Source organism: Amphibalanus amphitrite, unplaced genomic scaffold, assembly GCF_019059575.1.
Source record: "Amphibalanus amphitrite isolate SeventyFive unplaced genomic scaffold, NRLGWU_Aamphi_draft 000508F_arrow, whole genome shotgun sequence".
In the NCBI taxonomy this organism is placed as follows: Eukaryota; Metazoa; Arthropoda; class Thecostraca; order Balanomorpha; family Balanidae; genus Amphibalanus; species Amphibalanus amphitrite.
The window spans coordinates 187911-215394 of NW_024882002.1; the positions used below are offsets into that span (position 1 = coordinate 187911).

General features: G+C 56.5%; 1 protein-coding gene across 3 annotated transcripts in view; it reads left to right on the forward strand.

The window, feature by feature from the left end:
* LOC122392949 (protein AF-9-like) overlaps positions 1–27484 on the forward strand; it is a 55460-nt gene that overhangs the window by 16874 nt on the left and 11102 nt on the right. The window contains exons 1-2 of one of the 3 annotated variants that reach the window (XM_043388334.1): positions 4673–5333; positions 23917–24114. The exons of 1 other annotated variant lie outside the window; for it this stretch is intronic. In XM_043388334.1, coding sequence (XP_043244269.1) covers positions 5259–5333; positions 23917–24114 — 273 coding nt within the window. In that variant the 5' untranslated portion in view covers positions 4673–5258. Of the gene's footprint in view, positions 1–4672; positions 5334–23916; positions 24115–27484 lie in introns of those variants that run through there. One more of the 3 variants, XM_043388332.1, reaches the window with a different exon arrangement.

Genomic DNA, 27484 nt, shown 5'->3' on the forward strand with positions numbered 1-27484 from the left:
TAGCCGGCCCGGTTTTTCGCGATCATCCGCGGAAAATCCAACAACTAGCGAGCAATCGTTCAAGCGTCCCGTACGCACGCACACACTCGTAACGATCCGTTCAACATGCGCGATATACATACACTCACATACAATGCACATTACGCACTACACAATGTCTGACTGAGGCAGGCATTATCCCCGCCAACAATCACCCAGTCATAAAACTGGTGACGGCGCGGTCTCGGCAGCCGGGTGCCGTCACACACTGACGCATGTCGTAAACTACACGCGCTGGGCCGAGAGGCATTGGCGGCAGTGACAATGCCGTCACATTGCCGACACACAAACACCCAGCACCCAGCGTACAACACATAACACACATTGCATTACCGAACGGAGCGGACGCGAACAGAAACTAGCGCTAACATGGGCGTGGTACCATAGACTAATCTAACACTGCGCACTCTAAGGTCGTAAACTAGCTCATTCGTAGACCGACCGGCCAAGTGGGCCGGGAGGGACACTGTCACAGTGAACGCGTAGCATCGTCACACGGCTCACAGTTGATAGCTAATGGCTGAACACTAAACACAAATGACCATTGACCGCGGACAGAGTGAGCGGCTCACTCTCACACGCACACACACACAGACACGCTTACACCGCGAATGACGAGGGCAGGAAACACTAATAGATGTCCAGATCTCGACACTGCTCGCCGGCGGCACGGCAGGGTCGTAAACGACTCACTTCAGTCGTCCCACGCGCGCGCATATTATCCCATCAATACTGTCCGTCACCGTCGCACTCGAGGCGGCAGAGGCGGTTGACAGGCCGCCTGTATTGGCCGGTGGCAATCGTCGCATCCACGGCGCGGATACGACCGCCTACACCGGGGTCATACACTCTGCTCGTCCCATCGGCCGGTGCCCACGCGGTACGTCTCCGTCGGTCAGCCGCACTGGTTCGTCGACCCTGACCTCGGTCGTGTCCATGATCGACATACACTGCGCGGTCAGCGTGCGCGGGGAGACACTCTCGCCGCCGGCGTCGCCAGGAGCGATCATGCGGCTGCGTGTTCTTCCGCTTCCAGCGACGGCCACCGACTCTGAGCAGGCCGCCGGAGTCCATGAGGCAGGACGAGAAGTCACTGCCGTTTACGACCGGCTCCGCTCGCTCGGTGACGCACGCTGTCACCCTCGTCTCGTCGTCGGAGAGGGCGGCCGGGCCGGACCGCGCAGCTGGACCTCGTATCCACGGTCCGCCGGGGGCGAGGTCCGTCCCCGGGCCGCCTCTGCTGAAGATGTCGGCCGGGCCCGGCGGCTCGGCTGCGTGACACCACTGGGTCGTCTCTGATGATTCCTGGGTGTGGAGGTCAGCGACTGCACTCGTTTTATCACTGACACGAACGTGATTGACAACGTGTTCACCATCGAGCACCGAGCGTTCCGACGCCCGCCCAGTCACCGTCCATCCCAACAGCGTCCTTACAGCGCACAGCGTTCCCGTCGGTCCCTCGATCACTTCCCGCGGCACAATAAGTTCGATGACGTCGGTTCCCAGGAGCACCTCCACTGGGCTGTGGGTGGCGCTGGGGAGATCCAGGTCGGCAAGGTGCGGCCATTTCTCCTTTGCTACTGTGCAGTCCATGGCCTTGGCTGACACGTTTAACGTCGGCGTCGTTTGGGCGTTTCGTATACGGTGTGCCCTGCCGTCGCCGCCCACAGCCTCGACGGCGAAGGATACGCGTCGTGACGTCGTCGTTTGGGTCCCACTCAGCGTACTCAGCACCAATTTGTCGGTGGGCCCTGAGATGCCGAGCCGGTCACACAGGTCGTCGGTGATCAGTGTGACCTGACTGCCCAGGTCGAAGAGTGCGTTCGTGGTGCGGCTACCTGCCGGCCCATTTACGGTGATGGGCACCACCTGCAGGAGAATATCACTGCGAGGCTCGGCCGATGCGGTGCCGACATGTTTGGCAGATGACGGCGTACCATCATCGGAATCGCGCAGCGGAAACACTCGTCCTCCATTGTGTAACAGCGTGTGATGACGCCTGCCGCAGTGCTCCGCGTCACATCGTGCATCAATGGGACACGTGGCGCTGATGTGATCGCGACCCAGGCAGTTAAAGCACAGTCCGTTTCTGCCGACGAACTCTGCCTTCTCACTCACAGTCAGCGCGAGAAATTCGTCACAGTGCTGGAGCTCGTGTGTTTGCTGACACATGGCACACCAGTCACTGTGTCCGTCCGCTGATGACTTTATGGCAGCTGTCCTCTCCCGCTTTACAGCCGCCGGCGTGGGCCGCGCCGACGTGGTGGTAAACACGCGTCTCGGGCGGCACTCAGCGTCATTAGCCTCGACCTTCGGCAGCTGCTTGGTGGTCACGTTCAAGGCCAACCGACCAGCTGACACATGACGGCGAAGCCATTCGTCGAGATCCACGAGCGTCGGACGAGTGATGCCGTTTTCCACCATGTGCTCGCCCCACCTCCAGGCGAGGGAGGCTGGTAGCTTCCCAGTCACAGTGGTGACGTTCGTGGCGGCGGCAAGGTCGTGCTCGTAGTGCAAACACTGTAGGACGCTCACCGCGGTGTGGAGCTCACGAGACAGCTCTGTCAGCGCTGACAGGTCGCCATCTTTCACCGGCCGCGCTGTGAGGAGTCTTTTCATCGTGGCGTGTATCACACGGGACGGGTCACCAAACTCTCGTTCCAGCTCACCCAGGGCGGTGCTGTAGAGACTGGCGTCGCAGAGCATGCCGCGCACAGACTCTCTCGCCGGCCCCGTCAGGTGAGTCTGCAGATAGGTCAGCCGTTCTACGTCGGTGAGGTCGGCGCGGTCGTGTACCAGCGCTTTGAAGAGGGCTATCCACCGCGGCCACTCGATGGCAGAGCCGCCGAACTTCTCCAGCGTGATGCGCGGCAGATGTGGGACCGCTCTGGTATCGTCACGGGACGGGTGCTGCAGCCGCACCGCAGGTGGAGGCAGGGTGCCGACAGGAGCCGTATCCACTGGCGGCACATGCAGCTGAGACTGAGCCAGCCACTGTCGGGTGCGCGTGACTGACTCGTCCGTCTGTCGAGACACGTCCACCGGTGCCGGTGGCTCAGTTGCAACCACCGGTAGGCTGGCGACGGATGGTGCAGCGGAAGAACGAGGGTGCTGCGAACCCCGCTCCTCCTGCTCCAGCAGCTCCAGCTCCAGCTGACGGTATTCAGCTTCATCCTTCGCCGCTTGAGCTTGCAGCGCTGCCTGCGCCTCCGCCTGCTCCGCCTGCCGCCGGGACTGCTCTGCCTGTTGTCGGGCTTGCTCCGCCTGCGCCTCCGCCTGACGCCGGGCCAGCTCAGCCTTGGCGGCGGCGGCGCGCTGGGCCTGTTCCGCCTGGAGCTTGCTTAGCGCGGCTCGGCGGCGGGCTTCACTGAGGCCGGAGGACGCCGTACTGAAGCTCGCCTCACTCCTCGTGTGATACGAACTCCGGCGACCTTCATGCGATTTTGCATCACTGTCGTGTCGTGACCGTTTGTCAGACATCGTACTCACAGTTCACAACACCGCGTCGTCACTGTAAATCCATCACACTAGTTCACTGATATCCGGCCCGGAGGACCAGAATGTTCGCGAGAGTCGTACAGTTCACTCGTTCAATACGGAAATGTTCGTGCGTGCTCGTGATCGTTCACTCGTTCTCTTTCGTCACCCGGAGGACCATAAAGTTATTGTTCATATAAGTAAAAGTCTATTCTTGAATGAAACGGAAACGATTAAAATGCACAAAATACGGCGGTCACAAATGCGGTTCACTGAATCGTTCTCGTAGGGCCACGTCGGCCGCGTCGTACGTAAGGCCACGTCGGCCACGTCGTGCACCGGGCCGTCGCGCACCGGTGGAGTCCCGTCGAAGACTGTCAGGCCCCCGTCCCGTCTCAGCCCTCGTGGTACGCACAACACGTGGGCATGAGAACCAGGACAGGGGCCAGATGACACACATGTGAGCGGCGTGGCGCGGCGGACCGACCGCCGCGCTCCGAGCGCCGGCCGTCTTTGCGAAGGTATCTAAAATGCCTATTTGCTCGCTAACAAACACAATATACATATGATCAATGGCATTGAAAGAGCCTTGTGACAATGTTTACCCTTCATTGGCTAATGTCCTTTCTACAGAAACTGCCCATCATGTGCTACTATACAATGAAACGAATCGATCACGATTGTCCATTAATTGGTTCGTGATGTGCTTCCTAATGGACTGGTCCAGTACTATGACAGTTTTCTTTCCGCCAGCGACTCTGAGCCTGTTGCCCAGTCTTTACAGTTTTCAAGACTAAAAATCATCCAGCCAATTTATCATACCAGCCAAAGCTTCAAGAATTTGGGAGATCCTGTATTCGCTTTCTGATGAAATACGCTTAAGTGTCAGTTGAAGACTGAAGTCATACCAGCCAAGTGATTTTCCACCATATTTCGTTGATTTCATTCAAAATCAGGCTTCTGTTGTACGATATTTCCACGGCGTGGGTAATTTGTTCCACTCTGCTCTCCACTGCCGGCCGGTGCAACTGTGCCAGCCGTCACACGGCCGTCGCTCGTGACACGTTGACACGGCGGACATGTCACTGACACAGCGGACGTGTCACTGACACAGCCCGGCTGACATTTGTCGAACTGCCGTGACTGGACGTGGCACACAGCTGACCGGGTGTGTGTGTCCGCTCACGTGACCGTGTCACCTGTATATGACCGCCGTCACGTGGCCGTGTCACCTGTGCGCGAGCCGGGCGTCACAGGGACGGCTGCGGCGGCCGGCCGGCGGGTCAGTGGGCGGCCTTGGTGGCCGGCGAGCTGTCTGAACGGTCGGCCGGCCGCCGTCCGACGGCTCGCCGGTCCCGGCGGCCGTCAGTTGTGCTGGTGCCGCCGCCGCGCGCACACCGGCCGGCCTCTGACCGGCGCAGTCGCCCGCTCCCGACTCGATCGGCGAAAGTGAGAGCAGACCGACCGACTGTCGGCCGCCGCGAGTCGAGCGACTCCAGCCAGCCACTTTCACGTGTTGCGCGACCTTGTGCAGTGTGGTGATCCGAGGCCGTGACCGCTCGTGATCAGGTGATCTAGCCCGGGCGAAGAGCGAGTCCGACCCGAGCGCGGTGGTCGCCGTGAAGCAGCTGTGATCGGTCTGTGCTCCACCCCCGTGCAGTGTGTGACCAAGTAGCGCCCGCTGGTGCCCCGCCGAGCCCGGTTGGAGCCGCGCGCTGCGTGCTATGGCCAGCTGACCCGGGATGACGACCAAGGCGCCGCAGAGGCTGCGCCATGGACCCGTCATCCGGCCCGTCCAGTTTCTGCTGCCCACTCCGGTAAATATCGCTGTCGGTTGGCGGTTGACAGACCGTCACAGTGACGGCTGTCTGCTGTCACAGTGCTGATGTGTCAGTGCTAAACTGGGGCAATCGAGGAGGGATGATTGTAAAATTGATATGTTTTGGGCTTCGCAAATGCTAATGATAGCCTACAACACCGACATTTGGCACATTTTTAGACTATCAGAGACCTATGCTTCGGCGGCTAGACGGTGAGACTAACTGTCCCACGGAGTCTCGGAGTCTATCAGACCTTAGCGGTATCGAATTTTCTCACAGATGGTGAGCTTTGGGCGATGGGACAATGACTAGACATGTGACTTACGGAATATGGGCACTGTTCGAACGTGACCCACGAGTCACGCGTAGTGACAAACTGGGGTGGTAGATAGGTGAGAGAGACCATTCGTTTGGGCTCGGTCAAGGCGGCTGGTTTATGTAACTCCCCCGTTGTAACTCTAACAACACTGGCAGAGCTGCGGTCCCTAGATGGGTCGGATGCGTTGTGTGTTTGCCTAGTATGGAGACCATTTGGTGTTATGCTAGCTGGCGACGACAGAGGCGCGACTGCCACGCTAGCTTCTTTATCTATTTAGTCGAACGGGACATGGTATAGCTGCTACACCTGCTCAAACGGTAATGTTTCGATAGCCGGGCAGGTATCGGCCGGGTCGGGACACGTCGGTGGTCGGGGGGGGGGGGGGGAGGGGGTACCGACCCCGCCCTACTGCCGGCGGCCACGTCGACCCGACCATATGGCGACGGCTGGGCGGGCGCCGACCGGTCGTGGGGCTTTAGCACGGCGACCACCGCGTGTGGGAGGTCGATCAGCTGAGCGACAGCTGACAGCGCGCAGTGGACTGACCGGGCTCAGAACTTTCGGCGAGCTGTGCTGGGAATACCTCACGAAATCGACCCCACTTGGTCGCTTTACTGTGTACAACCATAGCTGATGAAATAATCATTGACTTTATATAAATGGTATCTTCAGCTAGCAGCAGCGAATTAACTGCTATATAACTCACTAGCTTCGCCATCTTCGACTTGGCTGGGAAGGAGATCAGTTTTCCTTCAGACCGGAAAATGTCACTCCGGGGTGATCAAATGGCTGGTGGCCTAGCTCAGACGCTCGGACAAGGTTGTGGTGGTTTTCCTCCATCAGCTGGTTTGGGTTACCTGGTTCGGGTGTCGATGGGTTCAGCTCATTGTCTGGCCGACTGCACAATTGCGGACTGCGGTGTGTGTTTGGGACGGTGGGTGTCCCTGATTGCCAAAGGACAGGCCGTTTGTGAAACTAAGGAGTAACCAGAACATAGCCAGCAGTGGCGTGCGTGGTTTGGTAGTGTGCTGGTTAGTTATTTGATGTGGTTCTTGATTGCTGCTCGTGCATATTCAGTTAGTTTTAGTCTGCCATCAGTCTTGTTTCTTTCAAATGCCTTGACATTTTGATGGCTAGCCTAACGGTTATGCACAATGCACACTCGAAAAACACCTCAAATAACGTTTGTGGAGCTCGCACCGCAGGCTAACCGGCTCTGCCTGTAAGCACCATATGTCGGTCTTGTTCCGTTCAGTGAACGGCACCGCCACCGCGTGGCTCAATCGATCGATATATGACCGACCAGGATAGCCCGGACCAAACTCACTGGGACTAAATTCATCCGGACCAAACTCAACCGGACCAAACTTACCCAGACCAAACTAACGCCGACCAAAGTTACCCGGATCAAACTCACCCGTACCAAATTCATTCGGACCAAACTTACCCGGACCAGTTTCGCCCGGACCAAACTCTGGAGCAGAGCCTTTCGAGCCGAACCAACACCGAAAGGATTGTCTCCAATATACCGTGCGTATAAAGCGCGGACCGGAACGTACTCGTAACTTTGTGTTGTGAAAGGGAGGAGTCACCTTCACTAAGATACTATGTGAGAAGCCGAAGGCTGAAATGAAGACTGAGTCTACATAAATCGAGGCTAAGTCTAGAAGGTATGTTTTCCTGGTGACCCGATGTGACCTGTGTTATGTCCACTGAGTAAACAGCTGCTGTGGAACGCGACAGGTCTTGCTTCTATTGCACAACCCACGCTAGCAGTGTCTGAAATCTGTCGAACCCGCTTACCCGCCCAGATGGACAACGAGTCTACTCCTGAACCACTGCTGTGTTTACTCTCAGTTGCACCAGAACAGGGTGGTGGGATGTCTTTGAGTACAACAGTCTGGATACAATAACTGTAACGCCTTGTGGCGACACCCATTCAGACGGTGCTGGATTCTGGCACGAATTGCTGGATTATTATCGGTGTAGATATTTGTGGCAACTCCGTCTTGTCCAAATTTGTCGATCCGTTTGGATTACAAGGTATATTATTAAATGGTACATTATACTCGGAAAGGACGATGATAAATTACCGAGTATTTCTGCACGCTGAAAATTGGGAGTGGTACAATTATCTGTCAACATGCAAATCCGTACTTCACTCCAACAAATAAAAGTGCGAATTTGTTTGTTGGCGTCTGGCGATCGTTGGGGCTCAAGGGCGCTCAGTTGCACGCACCCAATCTAAGTCACTGGTAAAGGCTCAAAGATGCAGATGCAGATGTGTTTGAGCAAGATTCGCTCGTTGCAATGACTTTCGCTGAACTGACGTCATAGATGCAAAAGAAAGGAAGGGAATGTGAGCACAGTACATTTGTCATGCAAAACAGCTGCAGTACTGCCAGATCAGTACCCATACCGGACCAACATAAGCCGGCTCTGGTTACACTGAGACCGACAATCAGTCCTCTCTTCCACCTCACTGGAGGAACTGAGCAGCCTGCGGGTCTCTGCTGACGAGGGCCTGAACACAACTGCCGATCTTGTTTTCAGTTCACCGCATTGGTTTTCTCAAGTGTTCCGCTTCAGTCAGCTGTTCGGTCCCCGGCTGTTCTCGGGCTCATTCCGCGAACACACGCCTGTCGATGTTCGTGGTAAGAATGGTTCGATGCCGCTGCACTGCTGTGTTCAGCTGCTCACAGTCATGTCTCTCCTTTGATGCGACTGTGCCGGTGAACGTTCCCGTTTGATCCTTCGACGAGAGCATTAGCAGCTCGCGGCTCATACCCTCTATCACTTCAGGTGACCCTCGGGTCACCGCTGGTCCGCCGCTGGTCCCTGTTAATGGTCCGGGATGTTGTATTATGGTCCAACCCCCGCACGGCTGCTGGCCGCGCCTGCGCGCGCCCCTGCCGCCGCCACCGCTGGCCGCCCCGGCTCCGTGCCTGTGAGCGCCTCTGCCGCCGCCAGCTGACTGTGCGCGCCGAGCGGCAGATCTGGCGCGAGTGACTAGGGGCGGCGCTCGCGATACTTGTTTACTTTTTGGACACTCTTTCGGCCTGAACGTATCGCAGTAAATAAATCGCGTTTTTCATTGATTGTGTGCTCTTTCACTCAAACGAACCAAAACATAACATGGCGCGGTCGGTTTTGTAATTACGTGACTGAGCAGCTTACAGCGCGATGAAGAAAACTTTGATTCAGGAACTGACGGCGCTGCTGGAGAGGCAGGCGGAGAGAGCCGCCGAGGCCGACAAGCGCCTGGAGCGTTTGGAGAGGCTGCTGTACAGAGAGCCCTCCGCGGGGACCGGGACGGGCACGACGGCCGGAGTGTCAGAGTCGGGGGCTGAGCGAGGCGCTGAGGGATCCGTTGGACCAGCTGCCGCCGCCCGCCGGACTGTCTGCCTGCCGGCGTCGGCGACCCCGGCCCCGCACCTGAAGTCGGCCTCGACGTGCAGAGCCCGTGTCGAGTGCAGTGTGCGCGACAGTGAGACAGGAGCGGTGAGCAGGCTGGAGGACTCTGAGTCGACGCTCAGACACGCCGTGACAGTGGGGGAAACGTGGAGTGCCCATGTCACGTGCCAAGACCTCCGCGGCACCAAGGGACATTTCGTGGCCCACCTGTCGGCCTACAAGAGGGACCGCAGTCGGCCGAGTGTCGCCCATGCCGCCGCCGCCACCAATCGTCAGTTTCTTGACCGTTGCCCTACCTGTGGCCGTCGCCAGCACGCCGGCGGAGACACGTGTCGCGCCGCTGGCGCCATCTGTCGTGCGTGTGGCGAACCAGGACATTTTGAGGTGGTGTGCCACCAGAGGGCCAACCCCACGGCAGATCGTCCAGTGGCGACATCTGCAGTGACGAGAGTACGAGACTCTCCGGGGGTGGCGCTAGTAGCGGTAGCCGCCGGCACCGCCGTGTCACCGCCGCCGGCGGACACGGGCCCAGCCGGGCACACTGCGCTGCAGCCCACGGAGCTGAGTGACGCTGCTGACGTCCACGGAGCCTCGCCGCCGCCGGCGGGGGGCTGGCCAACGCAGACAACGGACAGCAATGAAGCCCCGGACAACGCCGTGTCACCGCCGCCGGCGGACACGGGCCGAATCGGATGTGCTGCGGAGCAGCCCACAGAGCCGGACGGAGCTACGGGCGCCTACGGAGCCTCGCCGCCGCCGGCGGGAGGCATTCCAACGTGCAGCACGGACGGAGTGTACGGAGCCTCGCCGCCGCCGGCGGGAGGCCAATCGGTTGCCACCGGCGCCGCCGTGTCGGTGCCGCCGGCAGACACGGGCCGAGGAGCCGGCCGTACCGCGGCGCAGCCCACCGAGCCGGCTGGCGCGCGCGGAGCCTGCCCGCCGCCGGCGGGAGGCTGGCCAGCACAGACCATGGAGGCAGCCCCCGGCGTGTCACCGCCGCAGGCGGACACGGACCGAGCTGGATGTACCGCGGCGCAGCCTACAGAGCCGGCTGACGCCCACGGAGCTTCGCCGTTGCTGACGGGAAGCCTTCCCACGCGGACCAGCCATGGAAACGAAGCCGCTGGTGACGCCGTGTTGCCGCCGCCGGCGGACACGGGCCAACCCGGGGCCACTGCGGTGCAGCCTGCAGGCCCGGATGCAGCGGCTGTAGCTTACGGAGCCTCGCCGCCGCCGGCGGGAGGCCTACAAACGCTGAGCACGGGCCGAGGTGCAGATGCCGGCCCCGCCGTGTCACCGCCGACGGCGGACACTGGCCAGATTGGGTGCACCGCAGCGCAGTCTACCAGGCCGGCTGCCGCCTACGGAGCCTCGCCGCCGCCGGCGGGAGGCCTACCCACGCGGACCAGGGACGGAGGTACAGCCGCCGGCTACGCCGTGTCGCCGCTGCCGGGGGACACCAGCCAAGCCGACTGTTGTGCGGCACAGCCCACCGAGCTGAGTAAGACTACTGACGTCTACGGAGCCTCGCCGCCGCCGGCGGGAGGCATGCCAACTCGAGGCACGGATGGAGGCCCAGCCGCCAGCACCGCCGAGTCGCCGCCGCCGGCGGGCACCGGCCAAGCCGGCTGTAGTCATGCGGCGCAGCCTACCGAGCTGGCTGACGCCTACGGAGCCTCGCCGCCGCTGGCGGGAGGCCTGCCAGTACGGAGTGGGGACGGAGACCCGCCCGAACAAATGGTAGCGGCTCACGCCGCCGCGCTCCTCCGTACGCCGCAGGGATGCGTGTCCGCCGGTGACAAGTCCGACCGGCGCGGTGACAAGAACCTCGGTGACACCACCCTCCACTCGGTCGAAGTGGTGGATGACCTGCTCGGTCCGACCGTCGATGACGAGGTGTGGGAGGACGCTGAGGACCCGCTTCACGCAGCTGCCGTCGCAGCTATGCTCGCTGAGCGGGATACGGAGTGCGACTCGCGTCTGCCGCCGCTCGTGGCCCCTAGTCCAGGGGTGACCAGAGCCGCCGCTGACCGCGACCCGTGGCCGCCACCGACACCGGAGCGACGCCTGCCGCGGACCTCCCCGTGCGACGGCGGGCGCGTCCGCTGCAAGAAGCGCCCGAGACGCCGCGGAAGAGAGCGCAGGCGCCGCCGTCTGCACCGCGCTGCGGTGGTCTTGTGCGCCCGGACCCCGGAGGGTCCGCTGTGGCACCTTGGAGTGAAGACGATGTGATCGTCTTGGGGGGGAGGTGTTGTATTATGGTCCAACCCCCGCACGGCTGCTGGCCGCGCCTGCGCGCGCCCCTGCCGCCGCCACCGCTGGCCGCCCCGGCTCCGTGCCTGTGAGCGCCTCTGCCGCCGCCAGCTGACTGTGCGCGCCGAGCGGCAGATCTGGCGCGAGTGACTAGGGGCGGCGCTCGCGATACTTGTTTACTTTTTGGACACTCTTTCGGCCTGAACGTATCGCAGTAAATAAATCGCGTTTTTCATTGATTGTGTGCTCTTTCACTCAAACGAACCAAAACATAACACGGGATGGTCCGGTAATGGTCCAACCGAGCGTTATCCACACCGCGATCGTCCCGATATCGCCATCCGATCGTCTAAGCGGTGGCGCTAATCACAGCGAGGGTTCCGTTACGAAGGGATGTTACTTTGAATTCGTTTCCTTCTCATAGCGCATGGCTGCGGCGGATCGCCTGTGTCCATTTGGACGGGCCCTGGTCCTTTTGGGGATTAGTTGGCGATAACACAGTAGTACAATGTCGTTTTATGGGCGGAAATGGTTTATTGGGGCCGGTAATGCAATTGCTCATTGTGTATTTACGAGTGGGCCGGATAAATAGTGGCTAATTCCTGTGAATAAAATTCAGTAACCCACCATGCTCTCTGTTTTCTCTGGGTAATGCGGGTACAGTTTGCCTCTATAGTGTATCGCTAATGTATAGTTCGCCCATAGTTGGTGACTGATGTTCTGTATAGAGCCTATATTTAGATCACCTGCGTCGCGTCGCTGATTGTCCCTTTGAGCCGTCTGGCTGTGTGTATTGAGGGGCTATTTTGGGCACATGGTTTACCGGTCACTGCGACCTAATCGGTGGTCGGTCGCTGTGCCTGGCGCGCTGCTGGCCATATTGATCCGTGTGTTGCCCACGGCGGGATAAATGGAGCACGTGGCCCACGCGGTCCTCCAGTGTATTGAGCACCTCCCGCCGCCTGTGCCGGGCTGTAGGGGGAGCGGTAATCCGGCTTTGGTGCGGTGAGCATCTGTGTAGTGAGGGATCGACCACCCGCAATACTTAACGCACATGTGCCGAAGACTTGCATAAGAAAACACAGCAATTTATCGTGTTGGCTGTTGCCGAATTGTTTTCACTCTTCGAAGTTGATAATCCTCCGCAATTTGCCTGGAAGCGAACATTGTCATTGGGAAGCACAAACATTTGAGGAGAAAAATCAGTGTTTGTAAACCATGTTTTTTGTCTGATAAAAATTAGGCTAAAAGATGTCATTTGAATACGGTTGTCACTTGTCAGTCACCTACCTAACGTTGTTTTGATAACAATCCCATGAGTCAGTGATTCCTTATTCCTACTATTCCTTATGACTTATCTGCCTTGCGCTGTAAAAGTTTTGCAAACCATGGGGAAAGCCGGGGAAAAGGCACCACAGTGCTTCAAGTATATCTATGTCTCTGCCTTTGTCAGCTACTCGATTTCCACTATACCATGTCTCTGGTCCGTCGAGCTGCTGTCTGAACCTCTTGGTGGGGCAGCGTCACGACGGGTCTCTCGCTGCCGTCAGGTAGCGACCCGTTCGCACTGCCCGCCAGTCAGCCCACTTTCTATGGCGGCCTGCACCAAGGTCGGTGCAGGCCCTTGGGCCTTGGGCCTGCACCAAGGGACGACGGGCCCAGCAACGTGGCGATGACCGGTCGGCCGGTGACGCCAAAGTGACGTTGACGTGACGTGACGTGACGTTGACGTGACGAGTCACTGATGTGGTTGACGATGAAGTAATCGTTGGTGGGCCTGTGCCGGTGACGGTGGTGACGAAGATGACAGTATCGTGCGCAGACCACTTGCTGTCCGGAGTGAGGCGGTCATTTTCTCTCTCCCTAGCGACTGTGGTAATGCTTCCCTCTGGAGGCCGACCGATTCAGCCAGAGCAATGCGACCGAGTGCGCTACAGCTGCCGAAAAAACGAAATGAGAGCGGGGATTGAGCTCAGTTGGCCGCTGAGTTTTTTGATAGGTGGTTTCCAACTGGTTGTGTTTTTGCTGGCTCTAGTGAAGGTGTTTCTGAGGTTGTTGGCATTGTTCAGTTTTTGTGGTGCCAGTGCGATGAGAGTGGTACCTACCTGTGTAATTAATTTTGGAGAGTTGATTGAAATGCTATTAGGCTACCATGTAGCTAGGCATGTGTTTTCACTTTGGTGAAACCATAGGCGTGAAATCATAGTCTTGGATGATTGACATTCGCTGACGGTCCTACTGGGAAGTAGCTGGGCTCGCACGGGCGGCATTTGGTGTGCTTCTTGACCTTTCCTAAGGTCTATTTGCGGCTCTTGTTGAAGCTTTTTGTTCTGGTATACCATTTCCCACCGTCAGCTTGACTCGGTGCTCCGCTGCAACTTGCTATCACTAGCTTTAGCTTTTCATGGAGCTGTTAGTCTGCACCCGAACCTGGCAGTAAATTAAATAAATTCTGGTGAAAACGTTTCCAAATCGAATCCAGTCGCCGTATGGCTTCCCAGTTCCCACCACGCCCATCCTGCAATCCCACATGGTTCCTTCCGGCTGATATGGCACACGATGCCTTACTTTAACAATATCATCCGATAACTATTTCCGGCGAGCTATCCCTGGCTACTACCGACAGCGATAAGCCCTCTTCGCCCAGTGAAATGGAATGGGTCAGCATCGCTGTGATCCGTAGTTATGTAATCTTCCACTCACAACTTCTGCAATAGACGCTCACGAATGCCCGACGCTTACCCGCGCCGCTCTCAGGCGTTTTCATTCAAGTTTCTACTGAATCCTTTATTCCCGAATCGTGGATATATCGTTCTACTGCTTTAATTTCCACTCCTGTCCATCCCATCTCGCGTTGTGCTCTCCTGCCCGTCAAGCCCCGGCCATATACCGCGTCTTATCCCGTCCCAGCCGGTCCTGTCTTGTTCTCGGATTTATCTTTCTAACAATACCGTCCCTTTCTATGCCCAATCCCTCCATGTTGTTCGAATACTGCTTTGGTGGGTCGGTAGCGCTCCCTAGCGCATTTATAGCCCAGTTTCGGGCTGGTCGGCTCCCTTTATTGCCTATATTCGCCCTGTTGGGTTCTATGGCTGACTGCCGTGCCATGCGGATGGTAGGCTCGAAGTAGCCTTGGCCATTGGAGGGGCTATTCCCCGCGCCATCAGTCTCCCTCAAGGATGGTCTCGGGCGCACTTAGGACACTGGCTGAATTGTGCGCGACCCGTTCCGTAGACATAAAGGACGATCTCCCTGAGTTGAGCTTGATGTATGTGGCATGTGCTAAGTGTGTGAGATCATGAATTAATGTATGATATGACGTATCTAACGCTCCTCACAGGCTCAAAGTCTTGTGATAATCTCAAGACAACATGTATTTCATTGTTCTCGGCGCTAGAGGGAACTCTTACCACTTTCATATACTGTTCGAGCTGGTTCTCTGAGTAGTTTAGCGTTATAATGGTGTGTGTGTGCACAGTGAGCACTGCCGTTGGGCCGTTCGGTCGAGCGTTGCCCAACCTCTGCTGCCGACCTGTTTTTCCGTCTGAGCCGTCCAAACGTGTCGGCCCAACCGCCTTTTTTGTTGTTCTGTCATGAGTCAGTGTACAGCGGCTTTCTGTGTCAACTGGGCGATAGAACCGTCCGTTAAAATGAGATGTTTGTTGGGCCGAGCCACCCGGCCGGCTGCCTGTTGTTAGGCTGAGAGCTGAAACTTTTGACAGGATTGATTGGCAGGTGACGGCTAATGCAAGCTGGTGCACTTACCAGTTGCCGCTGCACTGATTTTGACTGTCGATCATCATAAGTTAAACTGGCGTTATGCTAATCGGTTGTGTTCAGGACAAGATTGCCTCTTTGCTGTCTTTTCTGTCCCTCTTCCTCGGTAGACTGTGGTGAATAAGCGTCGGTTATTCCCCGCCTCAACGCTTATCATGGCCTATGGTTATTATGGTGAGTGCAAATGTGACTTGTAAAGCGAGCGAACGGATTGACATCATGACTCCACCGCTTGTGTCAGTCGCCAGTCGCATTCTCCTAAATCCAAAAAAGAACAGCCTGCTAGAACCAGTCTACAGATGTAGCTGGAATCGAGGGGTGGTGGCTGCACAGAGTCTGAGTCACCTGCGTTTACCGAGTCACGACTCGGGGCGGAGCCGGGCCCCGGCGTCGCCCTCACCACACCCTAGGCCACCCCGTGTCGCCTCTCGGCGGCACTGAGGCCGAGCCAAGGATAGCGAGTCTGCTCCCCATATCGATTAGCGACAAGGTCACCAAACCGCCCACGGCCCTCAGCCGGCCGCTCGGCGCATACCGGCTCATAAGAATGACTAAGATGGAATATGAAAAGCATATTCATAATGGGGGATCCTGAAAGGCGACGTACTCCTAACGGAATGAACAGAGATGCGCACAAGCGCTAGCGGTAATGCTTCCGTTTGGAATTTTTCGACGATCTAACTTAGGCTCGTTAGGCTCGTTTGTGATTGATGAATACCTCTACTGCGCTTGTGCTGGTTTGTGATGCGGTGACGTCAGACCTATCATGTACGGCTGCAAGTTTTGGACAGCTGTAATGCGCCAGCGGTACCGTACTGCCACCGAGTCGGTCTTACGGCAGCGTGTTACGGACGCTCGGGCCGCGGCTGTGGTCACCGCGGCACCGAACCGGTACGGGCAGACAGACCGACTCAGCAGGGCCGGGCTGCCTCGCCGGTCGGCCGGCCGTCGAACGGTCCAACAGGCGGCTGGTTACACCACCGAGCGTCATCCGTCCGTCGGCTGTCGACAGCTCTAGCCCAGAGTGCCGACGGCTAGAGGAACGACGAACAGGCTGGTAGCCGGTACGGCAGCAGGACTGGGTTTGGGTTGTTGGTGCCCTGAGCTGTGCTGTTCATGCTCAAAGTAGTCGGTCAAACCGACTGGCGCACGATCCTGTTGCTGCAGTGTACTTTGCCGCTCTGGTAGGATTGCATCCTAGGGCAACGCCGGAGTTCGTCTTGTCTCGAGAAGCGGTGCTCCGCGCTGCGACACGATGGGAACGGTACAGCATGTTCCGCACAGCAGCTTTGAGAAGCTTTGAGAGGCCAACGCACCTTGTACGGGGCCCACGTGCTGGTCGGACGGATGAAACCGGTCACTGCCCGCCGGAGTGCGTTTGGTGGCCACGTGCTGTGAATACGGGATCGTCCGGTGACACGTCCTCGTGGTGCCCTGGCCGCGGACAGCCGCATTCCAGAGGGTGCGCTCCGATGTCACAGCGGCAGCCCCACGCCGGCTCGTTCGACGTCCTCAGGTCGTGTACCGCTCGAATCTCCACTCCAGCGTCTGCGGACTCTCCGGGGCCCAGTGGTATATGAAGGGGCGTACTTTGTTCACCCACGCAATTTGTTAAATGTTTGTCGCGTTAACGAACTGACTATTCACCCCTTTACTCCTACTCCTGCCCCGGCCCTGTTCATCACTCCGCGGTGTCGCCGTTCTACCTCTGTCCTTCCCGCATTGTTTGAAAACGTGACCCCAACGTGACGCGAGGACCAACGGCTGTGACGCTGCTGCTATCATATCAGCATACCTGGTGACGAGCCGACCAATCTGACGGGGGGACGAACGGTGGCCGTTCAGGGCATCCCCGGCTAGCACACGTCTATGTCTGTCCGCTTGCCAGGCCTGCGAAGCCCCGGGTACAACTCGTCCCCGGATATGTTAACCGTCCCCGGATGTAACTCGTCGCGGACCGGAATCCCCTGCGTATGGGCTGCACGTAGTGCCGCGACGTAGAGACTGATAGTAGGTCTGTGAGTGGTTACACCGGATGACTCAGAACACGGAGACAGAGATAGCCACCGTATCCGCACAATACGCTACATCCTTTTTGCTCCCGGGGAAAATCGAGCCATCAGTTGTGGGCTGGGTTTTGGTCTGAGTGGATACCTCGACCCGGCACGGTGTGTTGTGATTTACCCTCAGTTGGCGTCTTACCGCGAGTGTGGGGACCGCTGCGGTGGGCGCGCGGTGGATTTAGCCTGTCACATCAGGTGCAGCTTTTCAGTGGGACGTGCACCTGTGTACCAGCCCTGTCACCTGGCCGGAAAATATCGGCACATCGTCGGCGCCGCTGCTACTCCGCCGGCAGTCGCGTCGACCGCGCCGAGTGAAGCTCACCGTCTTCTCCGCTGTGGTGTTGCTAACAGCCCGCTCCGGTGCCGCCGGGCCGGTGCCTCTGCCTGTATGGTGTGTGCTGCCGCCGCCTCCACTGCCTCGCCCTGCTCCAGGCAGATGCCGGCCCCGTTCAGGACCCGGCGGATGCCCATGTTCCGCGACAGAGTGCGCTGGTGGGACCGTGCGGCGAGGATCGCCCTCAGAGACTTCAAAATACCGCGTGTCGCCGTGCCGGTGAGCAGCGGCGTGAGATTGGTGAGGACTGGGTGCTTATAGGAGGATGCTCTTGCTCACTGTTGATCCTCGTGGGCATTTGAATATCCAGTCCCACGTAATCGCAGCATCCGCAAATGGGTTGTTTGCCTGGGCGACGCCAATTTACGCAAGGGTCGGTATTGGAAAATGTTACTATTTTTTTTAGTCCTGAATGTTTGGGTGCACTTGGAACAAGTTTTTATCCACGTTTCGGTGATGGTGATTCAAAAAGTATCCATTCTCTTTGTGTCTTGATTGATTTGTTGGACTCCTTCCATGATTAGCATAGATCTTCGTTTGGTATTCACTGGGCGTGTTAGATTAGCGATATCCTGTTCAGTAAAAGGCACGGGCGCTGATGACCTCCCGTCCGGGCGCCCGGGAAGATTAAACCCAAATCAGCATCATCTGCATAAATATGAATTCCTCCGGAACTTATTCTCCATCTACGGCTCTGACTGTTGAACTATTTCTGGCATGAGAGCCCTTGAGTTATTTGATTGCTTTACAAAGTGTTCAATCATCATCATATTTTCATCCCGTTATGTGAAATAGGCGATCTGCCGGACCTCACAGTGCACATTCTACGGCGGCCACTTGGTGTATTGTATTATTTACTTCTCCAGCTGCACAAAGCTGCGATTCAGCCTGTGTCAGTTCTATGTCAAGTGTCTCGTTCCATCCACGCCGCATGGCTACGTCACCGGGCCATGATGACACTCCGTGATACACGTATCACATAAACATCGGAGCTTACTTGCGCAATTTCTGTGAATGGCCCATGCGCCTTCAGAGAGGTTTTGCAAGCAGCCGAATTTTTGGTCGAGGCACTGCTACCATCCGTCAGACGTTCCTTACGGTGTGAACAGTGATCAGTTTGCCTTCATGTCGGTTCTCACCAGTCCTTTTCTCGGTTCACTGTCGCTACCATTTCTGGCAGAGAAACCTGTCTCCTATGAACGAACGTGGGTGATAACGAACACATTGACACTTGTAGCATATGCTCAAGTCTGTCGTTCAGGGTACCATCGGTCGTTCTCAGTGTCACCCAGTTCTGTTAGAGCTGATTGTCCGTTCGTCTCCCTCCTTCTCGCGGCTGTGGCAGGACGGTGGTTACCGTTCTCGTTAGTGCTGCTGACGGGGTAGAACAGACTCGTTAGTGCTGTGCTGCCTGTCACAGACCGAACTGAGCCGTGACCCGGCACAAAGGTCACGGACGACCGCTGACAGCGGTGACGAGGAGACAGAATAGGGAGAATGCGCTCACTGCTGAGCCCACTGCCGAATTATCGAACATTCGCTGCTCATTGCATAAAAAACTGGCCACAGAGACGAACTGCACATTTCTGTCTGACATTTTGATATTACCACATCGGATCCTTTTGTCGATAAACTTTATCGGTAAACATTGTCTGATCACAATCGTGGATTGGAAAAGTCCCATGCCCCTATAAACATGTCTGGTGTATTTTTCCACGTCCAGCGACTGGTCAACGGGCCAACGACCATTACGTCGATGGTCCGACACAGGCATTCCGGCCGGTCGGGATTGGCATGTCGATTTCACAACTGACGCCGCGGACCGGCGTGGGCCTGTGACCAGCCTGTGACCAGTCGGACTACCTCTGACCATCCCACAGTCTCCGACCTGTGGGCTGGAATATCAGTCAGTGTGCTGGTTCAGCCCGCGAACTATCACACCGCGCACTCGCTCTCTCGGCCGGGGCCAGTCAGCCCCTGAACGGGTGGCTTCCGGCGCTTGGCTGGTGTGAAGCCGTGACTGCGGCCGCGACACGGCGGGGAATCGACCCGGAAGCCCGACAGCGGGCACACGTGCGGTCACACGCTACCCACCGCCATACGGGCTCAGCCGCCGCCACCGCCGCCACCGGCCATCGGCGATCGCCACCTCCACCACGCCCAGGCTGCCGCCACCGGCTATCGCCACCGCTGCGATGGTCGCTGCCGTCGCCACGGCCATCGCCACCGCTGATATCACAGCCACGACCACCATCGCCACCGCTGTCACCGCCACCGCCACTGCTGCCGCCATCGCCGCCACCGCTGTCGCCACCGCCACAGCAGCAGCGGCGACGATGGAGACGGCGGCCGCCACCGCCACCGCCACCGCCACAGCAGCAGCAGCAGCAGCAGCAGCAGCGACGGAGACCGCCGCCACCACTGCCACCACCGCCGCCGCCTCCGCCGCCACCGTCCGCTTCTTTTCCACCATGGATGCCAAATGACAGCAATGGCGGCAGTCATTGTAGTGGATGTGATCGGCCGGAAGGGTACAGGGCTGATGGCTGCGGACACGCCATACCCGCCCCTCGAATTTCCCAGTCATCACCCATTGCCTGTCCTTGCTGCTGTGACACAATGGTGGGTGGGAGTTCTTCATTATATGCGTGAGCTCTCATTTGTGCTATAGGTTGGATAATGTACCACCAGCAAAAAGTACACGCACTGTTCTAGGTAAATCTTATCGGGCTTTTTGCAGCATTCTTTTTTTACAAAAGCTTCCATGGTTGAATTTTTTATCTCTTTAGCTGCGTCATTGTATTTGATATGATCCATACAGGGCGGACGCCATTAATGATAATTAAATTGCGAAACCACGAAATGTAAGAGTGCCGTCACTTGGACCATAAAAAACGATTATCAGATGACAATTCATGACTGGATGGACTTCAACCCCCGTGGCCACGCCGAAAGAGGGGAGGGGAGAGGAAGGAACAGAGCGAGGACAAGCAGTGTCTAATCACGCTTCACGATACTGTAGAATCCCACAGTCTCAGTTGTTGACCGTGCCGGGTGTCACGGCTATTAGTCATCGGCCACTTCACGCTGCTTCCAGACGCCGTTCCGTGGAACCCTAAATCTGTTCCAGCATACCCACAGCACCATTCATTAAACCATAAACGACTCGTGCTCTGATGAGCACGGCTCTCAGTGAGCTCTTCGCGGTGTCTGTCACGCAACTCTGCAAAGGTAGGTATCTAATTTGAGAAACATTATTCAAAGTACAAAGTGAAAAGTGCATTGCGCGGCTAATGCAACGAAGTGATAACGGGCGCTGTGGCGCAACCTGGCCTGCCGCTGTTTTGTGCGATCAGGGAGCTGATCGAACGGCTGGCTCTCAGCTCGCCTCGTGGTGCTGGTGCTGAGTGCTGGGTCGCTGCGTCTCTGACGTCAGACAGGTTGAGGCGGTTTGAACTGCACGTAGTGTTTGTGTAAGTGTTACTCTCCTTTTGAGTACCTTATTGATCATTTTGTAATTGATTCGTTCTTCGATCGGCTGAAAATCCCAAGCGCTTGCGTCGGTAACTCGTGATTTGGTTGGAGATCACGAAGGTCTGTTATATAAGGCCATGTCTCCGCAAGTTTTCCTCACTGCTTATACCCTTTTCATGATACAATTGTGGGCTGAGATCAGAACTTGAATCCAGATGTAGTCAATAGTCATGGTACCAGATTTCCTTTTGCGAAAGCACAGTCCATGCACTGTAGAGAGGTCCGCTACTGGCGAGCTATTTTTTGTGTAATACTGTGGAACGGGCGCCGATGACTTCAGCAGTCCGGGGCGGGAGCCCTGAAACCTAAAGCCTAAATCATCTTCATCGCAGTGCCGGTGGTGCCGCTATGGATCTAGTTTCGACCACCAGCACGCCCTGTCTAACCAAGCCAGACCGCCGAAGACCGCTTGCCTGTCTACTACCGTCCGTCTAGCGCTTCGCGCATCGTACTCCGCCCACTGCTGAAAGGGCTGGCGGTGGCACGCGCCGACTCCCTCGGGCAGGACGGTGGAAATTCCAGCCAGGCTATCCGCTGCTTCTTCTTTTGGTGCACAGATGGGTTGTCCCCGCTCTTAACGTGGTGATGTCTGCAGGGAGTGAGGGGACTTGGGGTTAATTCAGAGTCGGTAGATTAGTTGCAGCGGGGACCGATTGGAAGGTGAATCATCCGATGTAATAGCTGGAAAGTCCTGACATGACGCTTGTCATACAATGCCTATGCGGCGGTAATGCTGGGACACGAAACATTGTCAGAAGTGATCCGACATGTTCGTTTTGGGCGGAATCTATCACGGAACAAAGTAAGCCATTACTTTGTTTGTAACTTCAGGAGTGATTAAGTAGCTGCTAGGAAATTCCATTTGAGATTTAGCTGTCCAAAAGTTGAAAGAGTCCACCTGAGAGGCCTTTTCGTATCTTGACCCAATGTCAGTGTGCGCAATTCTGGTTACGAAACGTGTCTTTTCACGGCCGGGCGCGCTCGATTGCTCCACACTGGCCATCTCTGGCGCCTTTCTGCTGCTCTCCCAGCCCGTCTCCAGCCCGGTCCAGCCCGTCCCCAGCCCAATCCAGCTCGTCCCCAGCTGAACCCAGGTCGGCGCCGCCCTTCCCTGTTCCAGTCCGCGTCCGACCAGGCTTAGCCCGTACTGTCGGTTCAGGGCGGCCGGGCGGACTCAATTCTGTGGTATTCTCTATAGCCGTATCTGTGAGCAGCTGCGTTGAGCAGCCGGCCTCTTCACGCTTAGTTTAGACGAACATGATATTTTTAACACATGGCTGCGTGCTTGGCTGCTTAGTGTGGTAACGCACGATTGTGGTATACGAGGCCGTTTTCCCGATTGCACCAGCGTCCCTGCCGAGGTCGGCGTATCGGCGGCGTCACTGTCAGTGCTAACGGCGCACATTCTGGCAGTAAAGTGGTCCTGCCTCTGAGCTGCAACGGCGCAGTGTTCAACCGTTGTCTAGAGTGGGACCCGGTACCTAAAAGTCAGTCCTGACTGACCGTCTAGACTCGTTAGCTGGGCTGATATGAAGCCGAGTCAGCGGCGCTCTTGTGCAAACACCACCCACGCTCTCAGTCGTGTGGGTAGGGATTCGTTTCGCTGGGTGGGTGTGCCCTATCTAATGCGTTGTGACTAATTTAGATTGGAGTTTGGTGAGAAGCTCCCACAATCAGTTCGAGTGGCTGTCCTTGTGGTGTCAGTGTAGTACTGAGGGGCGCGGCCATTCGTTGTGGTTGTTTGAGAGATGCGAATCGAATGCAGCGAAGGAGTGACAATAGGTGAACTAAAACACTTCATGGTGATTACAGCGAGGCAAATTTGGCGACTGTGTTACTTCTTGAGCAAAGTTAAAGCGTAGGTTTGTATTGGGTGCTGTCTCTCATTAACTCAATTTCTCATTGCTGATAGCAACCTGAAGTGCGTCCTTTGCCATAAGCTATATGAGGCGCTACCTTACAGCTTGCGTGCCGGTAACGAGCTGGTACCGATTAGGGGAAAGGTCTGTTTGTTTGTTGTGTGTGGCTATAAACACGCGCATCGACCGGTACCGATAGTGCCTCGGCACGGGGCGGGCAGGAGAGGGATGGGGAAGGGTGGTGATTAGGGGGTGCGACGGCTGTCTTTTTTTGAGACTGTCAGAAGGGAGCTCTCGTGCTGTTGAGACGCTATTAACCAAGCCTGTGCATTGATCCCAACTATAGCAAGGCCGTGTGTTCTGTGTGATTGGATTGTGTCACCTTACGCTGGTCAATGACCTACCGTCATCTATCCTGCCTGGTCATTGACCTACTTCTGCCGTCAGTTCAACGATCAACTGGCTAGTGTCTATCCTTCCAGTTTACACTAACGTCCTCGATGTCCTCTCAGTTCATCAACCTACCAGTGCCGACTTGGATCACTGATCTTCTGAATATCCTGCTAGATCGATGACCTACCGAGTTACCGACTATCCTGCCAGATCACCGACCTGCCGTCTATCCCGCAAGATCACCGACATTTCTGATTTCGTGGGAGCTATGTCGTCCATCCACACAGTCCTCAACGGCTACCATACCAAGCCAGACTCATACCTGCGTCCGATCCAATCGTCCATTCATATCAAGCAAGTCCGGTTGTCCAGCTCGTCCCAGCCACTCCAGACGTCCTTTCAACTCAAGCCAGTTCAGCATTCCGTCCAGTCAAGTCGTCCGTCCATATCCAGCCGACCGAGCCTTCCGTCAATATCCAGCCAAGCAAGCCTTCCGGTCATATCCAGCCAATCAAATGCAGCCAGTCGATCACCCAGCCAGACCATCTATCCGTCCAGATTCAGCCAATCAAGCCTCTGGCCACACTCGGCCTGTCGAGCCGCCCGGCTGACCGCGCCCCGGCCGCCGTTGCAGATCAGTGTCAGCCACCACGAGGCGTCCAAGCCGCGCAGTCCACACGATCGGCCAGCGTCTCACGGCGGCAAGGGCCGGCCGCCGAGCGCCACACCCAGCCAGAGCAGCCGTGACGATCGTCGGACCAAGAGCGGCTCATCGTCCGCAGGGGGAGGACCGCCGGCCGCCGCGCCGCCGACCAGCAAGGTGAAACATCAGGTGAGTGGGACGGCGGCGGTGATTGAGATTATACATTCTTGGACGATAGTCCTAGATATTATTTCCTGTATGTTTGTTAATATCGCTCGTTATCAGCTTTAAAAAGGCCGAAATATGCATAAATAAAATACAGTAACATTAACTATACGTTAGGTACTGAAATACTGGCAGTTCTAATTACTTAACAGTGCAGCAAAGCTTACAAATTTTCTTTAAAACAGAAGCCCTCGATGAAATCAAGCTATCCAAGAAAACCATCCAAGAAAACGTCTCGCGCAAAGTTTCTTGGATGACTGGATTGCATTGCAAGACTGCATCAAACATACAGGAAACTGTGTAAGGGATGTGTTGTGGTATGGGGTGGAATTCGCTGGTATGTGTCGTGGAGGGGCGAAGAGTACCGTTATCGTGACGGTAGGTGCTGGAGATGGACTGATGTCTGAGGTGGGAGGGTGGTGTGGGGGATTGTGTCGTCTTTTGACGAGTTGGTGCTGTGGTGGGGACCGGTTAGTAGCCAGTGCGGTCAGAAATCCGCACCGCTGCGCTGCACTGAAGGTCAGTGGGTACTGCACCGGTGTGATGCGAGTAAGCCCGGTTTTGAGGGACGTCTGGAGCGACGCTGGACGAGTGAGCGTCCGTCCCGAGGCAAGTTGTCTTGACTGTGATGAGATACTCCGGGTCCCGGGTTTCGACGTAATTCCGACCAGTTACTTAACGGTTAATTGATTTTGGTCGAAGTCACGAGGTAGATTTCTGCTTCCAGACAGTAGTCGTTCTTGCAGTTATTGAATGCATCGTATGTCATTTTGCATGTCATGAATGAAATTGATGAGCTCCGATGCATAATATGCCGATCATTTTCTTCTTGTCAGTCTTTACCGATGTCTGGTAGGCTGACGCTAGCTTATTTCGTCTGCATCTGCACATGTCAGGGCCTCCTCTAACATACCCACTGGGTGGGCAAATGCCCACCCAGTCACCACAATTGCCCACCCAGTGGCGTCGATTTGCCCACCCAGAAGCAAATGCAAAAATTCTGGTCCGGCCGGACGTCCGGTACTACCTTTCTGGTCTTAAGCAAACTGGATGCTGTTTGAAGGCCAAAAAAAGTTTTCTGGTTGCCCGATATTCAGGGGCGTAGCCAGGATTTCCTCAAGGAGGGGGCCAAACGCACAGGGGCCCAAGATAACCCCCTCAAAATCCAAAAAGCCATCTGGTTGCATCCAATATTTTTTGGAGGGGGCCCAAATAAATAGGGAAAAAATATTTATTAACAAAAATATTAGAACTTAGGGGGTAAGCAGTCCATGGGCCCTGTTAGATAGGCCCACGAATAGCTTCATAGAGTCGCCAGTCGGTTTTGAGGGCGGTCTGAGGGCCCGTAGGTCGGATGAGGGTTCTTCAGACCGTCAGAGGCCCCTACAGCGCATGAGAGCCTCGTAAGCCGTCTGAGGGTCATATAAGCCGCCTAAGGGCCACTAAGACCGACAAAAGCCCTCCTTGCACTTGCAGAGGCCCAGTCATGCCGACGGAGGGCTCTCTTAGACAAACTAAGGACCCGTTCAGGGCATTTGAGGGCTTTCTCAAACCGATAGGGCCCCCTCAAATCGACAGTGGATCCGATCCGAGCTCCCTCAAACCGATATAGGGTCAGACCAACAGTCGGAACGCATTGATTCTGTTTACACACCGTTGGACCCAAGTTGATCCCATCCCATCCAACTGGCCCCCTGGTTTCAATAGGGCCCCAAGGCTCTAAAATTGGGGCTCTCTTGGCCAAAGTATAACTACTCAGCTGTGTCAAAGGATCTGCCGCAGGGGCCTTTGCGTCGCCAAGGGCCCACTGTGTCAGCCAGGGGCCCCTATAGAATAAGGACCCCTGGCTTCCAGGGGGGGGGGGCATGGTCCCTTTGGCCCCCTCATTGGCTATGCCACTGCAGGTGACAAACGTTCTTCCAGGCGACCAGGGGGCAGGGGCCAGGCGACCAGGCCCCCAGGCGACCAGGGGCCCCCAGGCGACTAGCCCTCAAGCGACCGGGGCCCCCTAGGCGACCAGGGGCCCCAGAAAACCGGGGGTCATCGGATGAGTGCAGGGGCCCATTGGGTCATCAGAAGGCCAGAGAAATGAAACTTCGATATCAATTTTCTTCCGAGTAAAAGACGTTTTATCCAGTGTTTGAAAAAATATCCCGGGGCTTGAGGGGCTCTCCCATGGCGCGTTTTGCGCTCAAGGGAGGGGGCCATTGCCCCCGTGGCCCCTCCCCCTTGGCTACGCCCCTGCCGATATTGTTATTCATGGACAAAGCCAGCTAAATCTCTAAATACGGCTGAGCTGAACAAATAAGCAAGAATCATTACCGGTTCGGGTAGCCTTTACTACAATGTATTATGTTAGTTAGCCCTCGCCCGATGAGGGGGGTTGATGCACCCCCCTAAGCCTTTTCACAAATAACGTAAAAACGGCGGCGCTCAAATTTCGCATACCCTCTGGGGCAACCTTTTGGCACTTGTCCTGAAAATTTCAGGTCTCTAGTCTTTTCAGGTCAGGTCACCAGGTCACAAACCCGGTACAAGGTCAGGGGAAAATTGGACTAACAGTTTAGCGGCAACCGAATGCCAGAGTTTTTCGTTGATAGCGTGAGTTCTATAGCACGTAGCGCTACCAAATTTAAGACACGACTTGGAGCATCTGTTTGTCACTTGGCCTTGGAGTTTTAGGTTCCAGTGACCCGAGGTCAGGTCACAAGGTCACAAAAACTGGTGCATTGTCAAAATAGCAAGAATACCGAATAAGAATACCTACCTACCACGCAGTTTGCAGAGGGCTGTACAGTGTACATGTAACTCTGGAACGAATCGCTCGAGCATTGCTAACAAGGGCGCACACAAGGGGGGGCACACGGGCCCGTGCCCCCCCATTCGAGTTGGGGGGCCCAACTCGAAGGAAGGGGCCATTTGAGGCGGCCGAAGGCCGCCTCAAATGGGCCTCTAACTAATCCTTAGACCACCGAAGACCGTGTACAACGGGCCCTCAAATGGCCTTAAAGGGCCCTCAGATGGTTTCAAAAGGCCCTCAGATGGCCTCGAAGGGCCCTCAGTTAGCGTCATAGGGCCCTCATCTGGTGTCAAAGGGCCCTTAGATGGTGTCAAAGGGCCCTCAGATGGTGTCAAAGGGCCCTCAGATGGCCTTAAGGAGCCCTCAGATGACCTCAAAGGACTCTCAGATGGCCTTAAAGGGCCCTCAGATAGCCTCAAAGGGCCCTCAACTAACGTCAAACGGACGTCAGAAGGCCTTAAAGGGTGTCAAAGGTCCCTGAGCTGGCGTCAGAGGGCCATGCCCTTGCGTCAAATGGCTCTCCGAAGGCTCTAA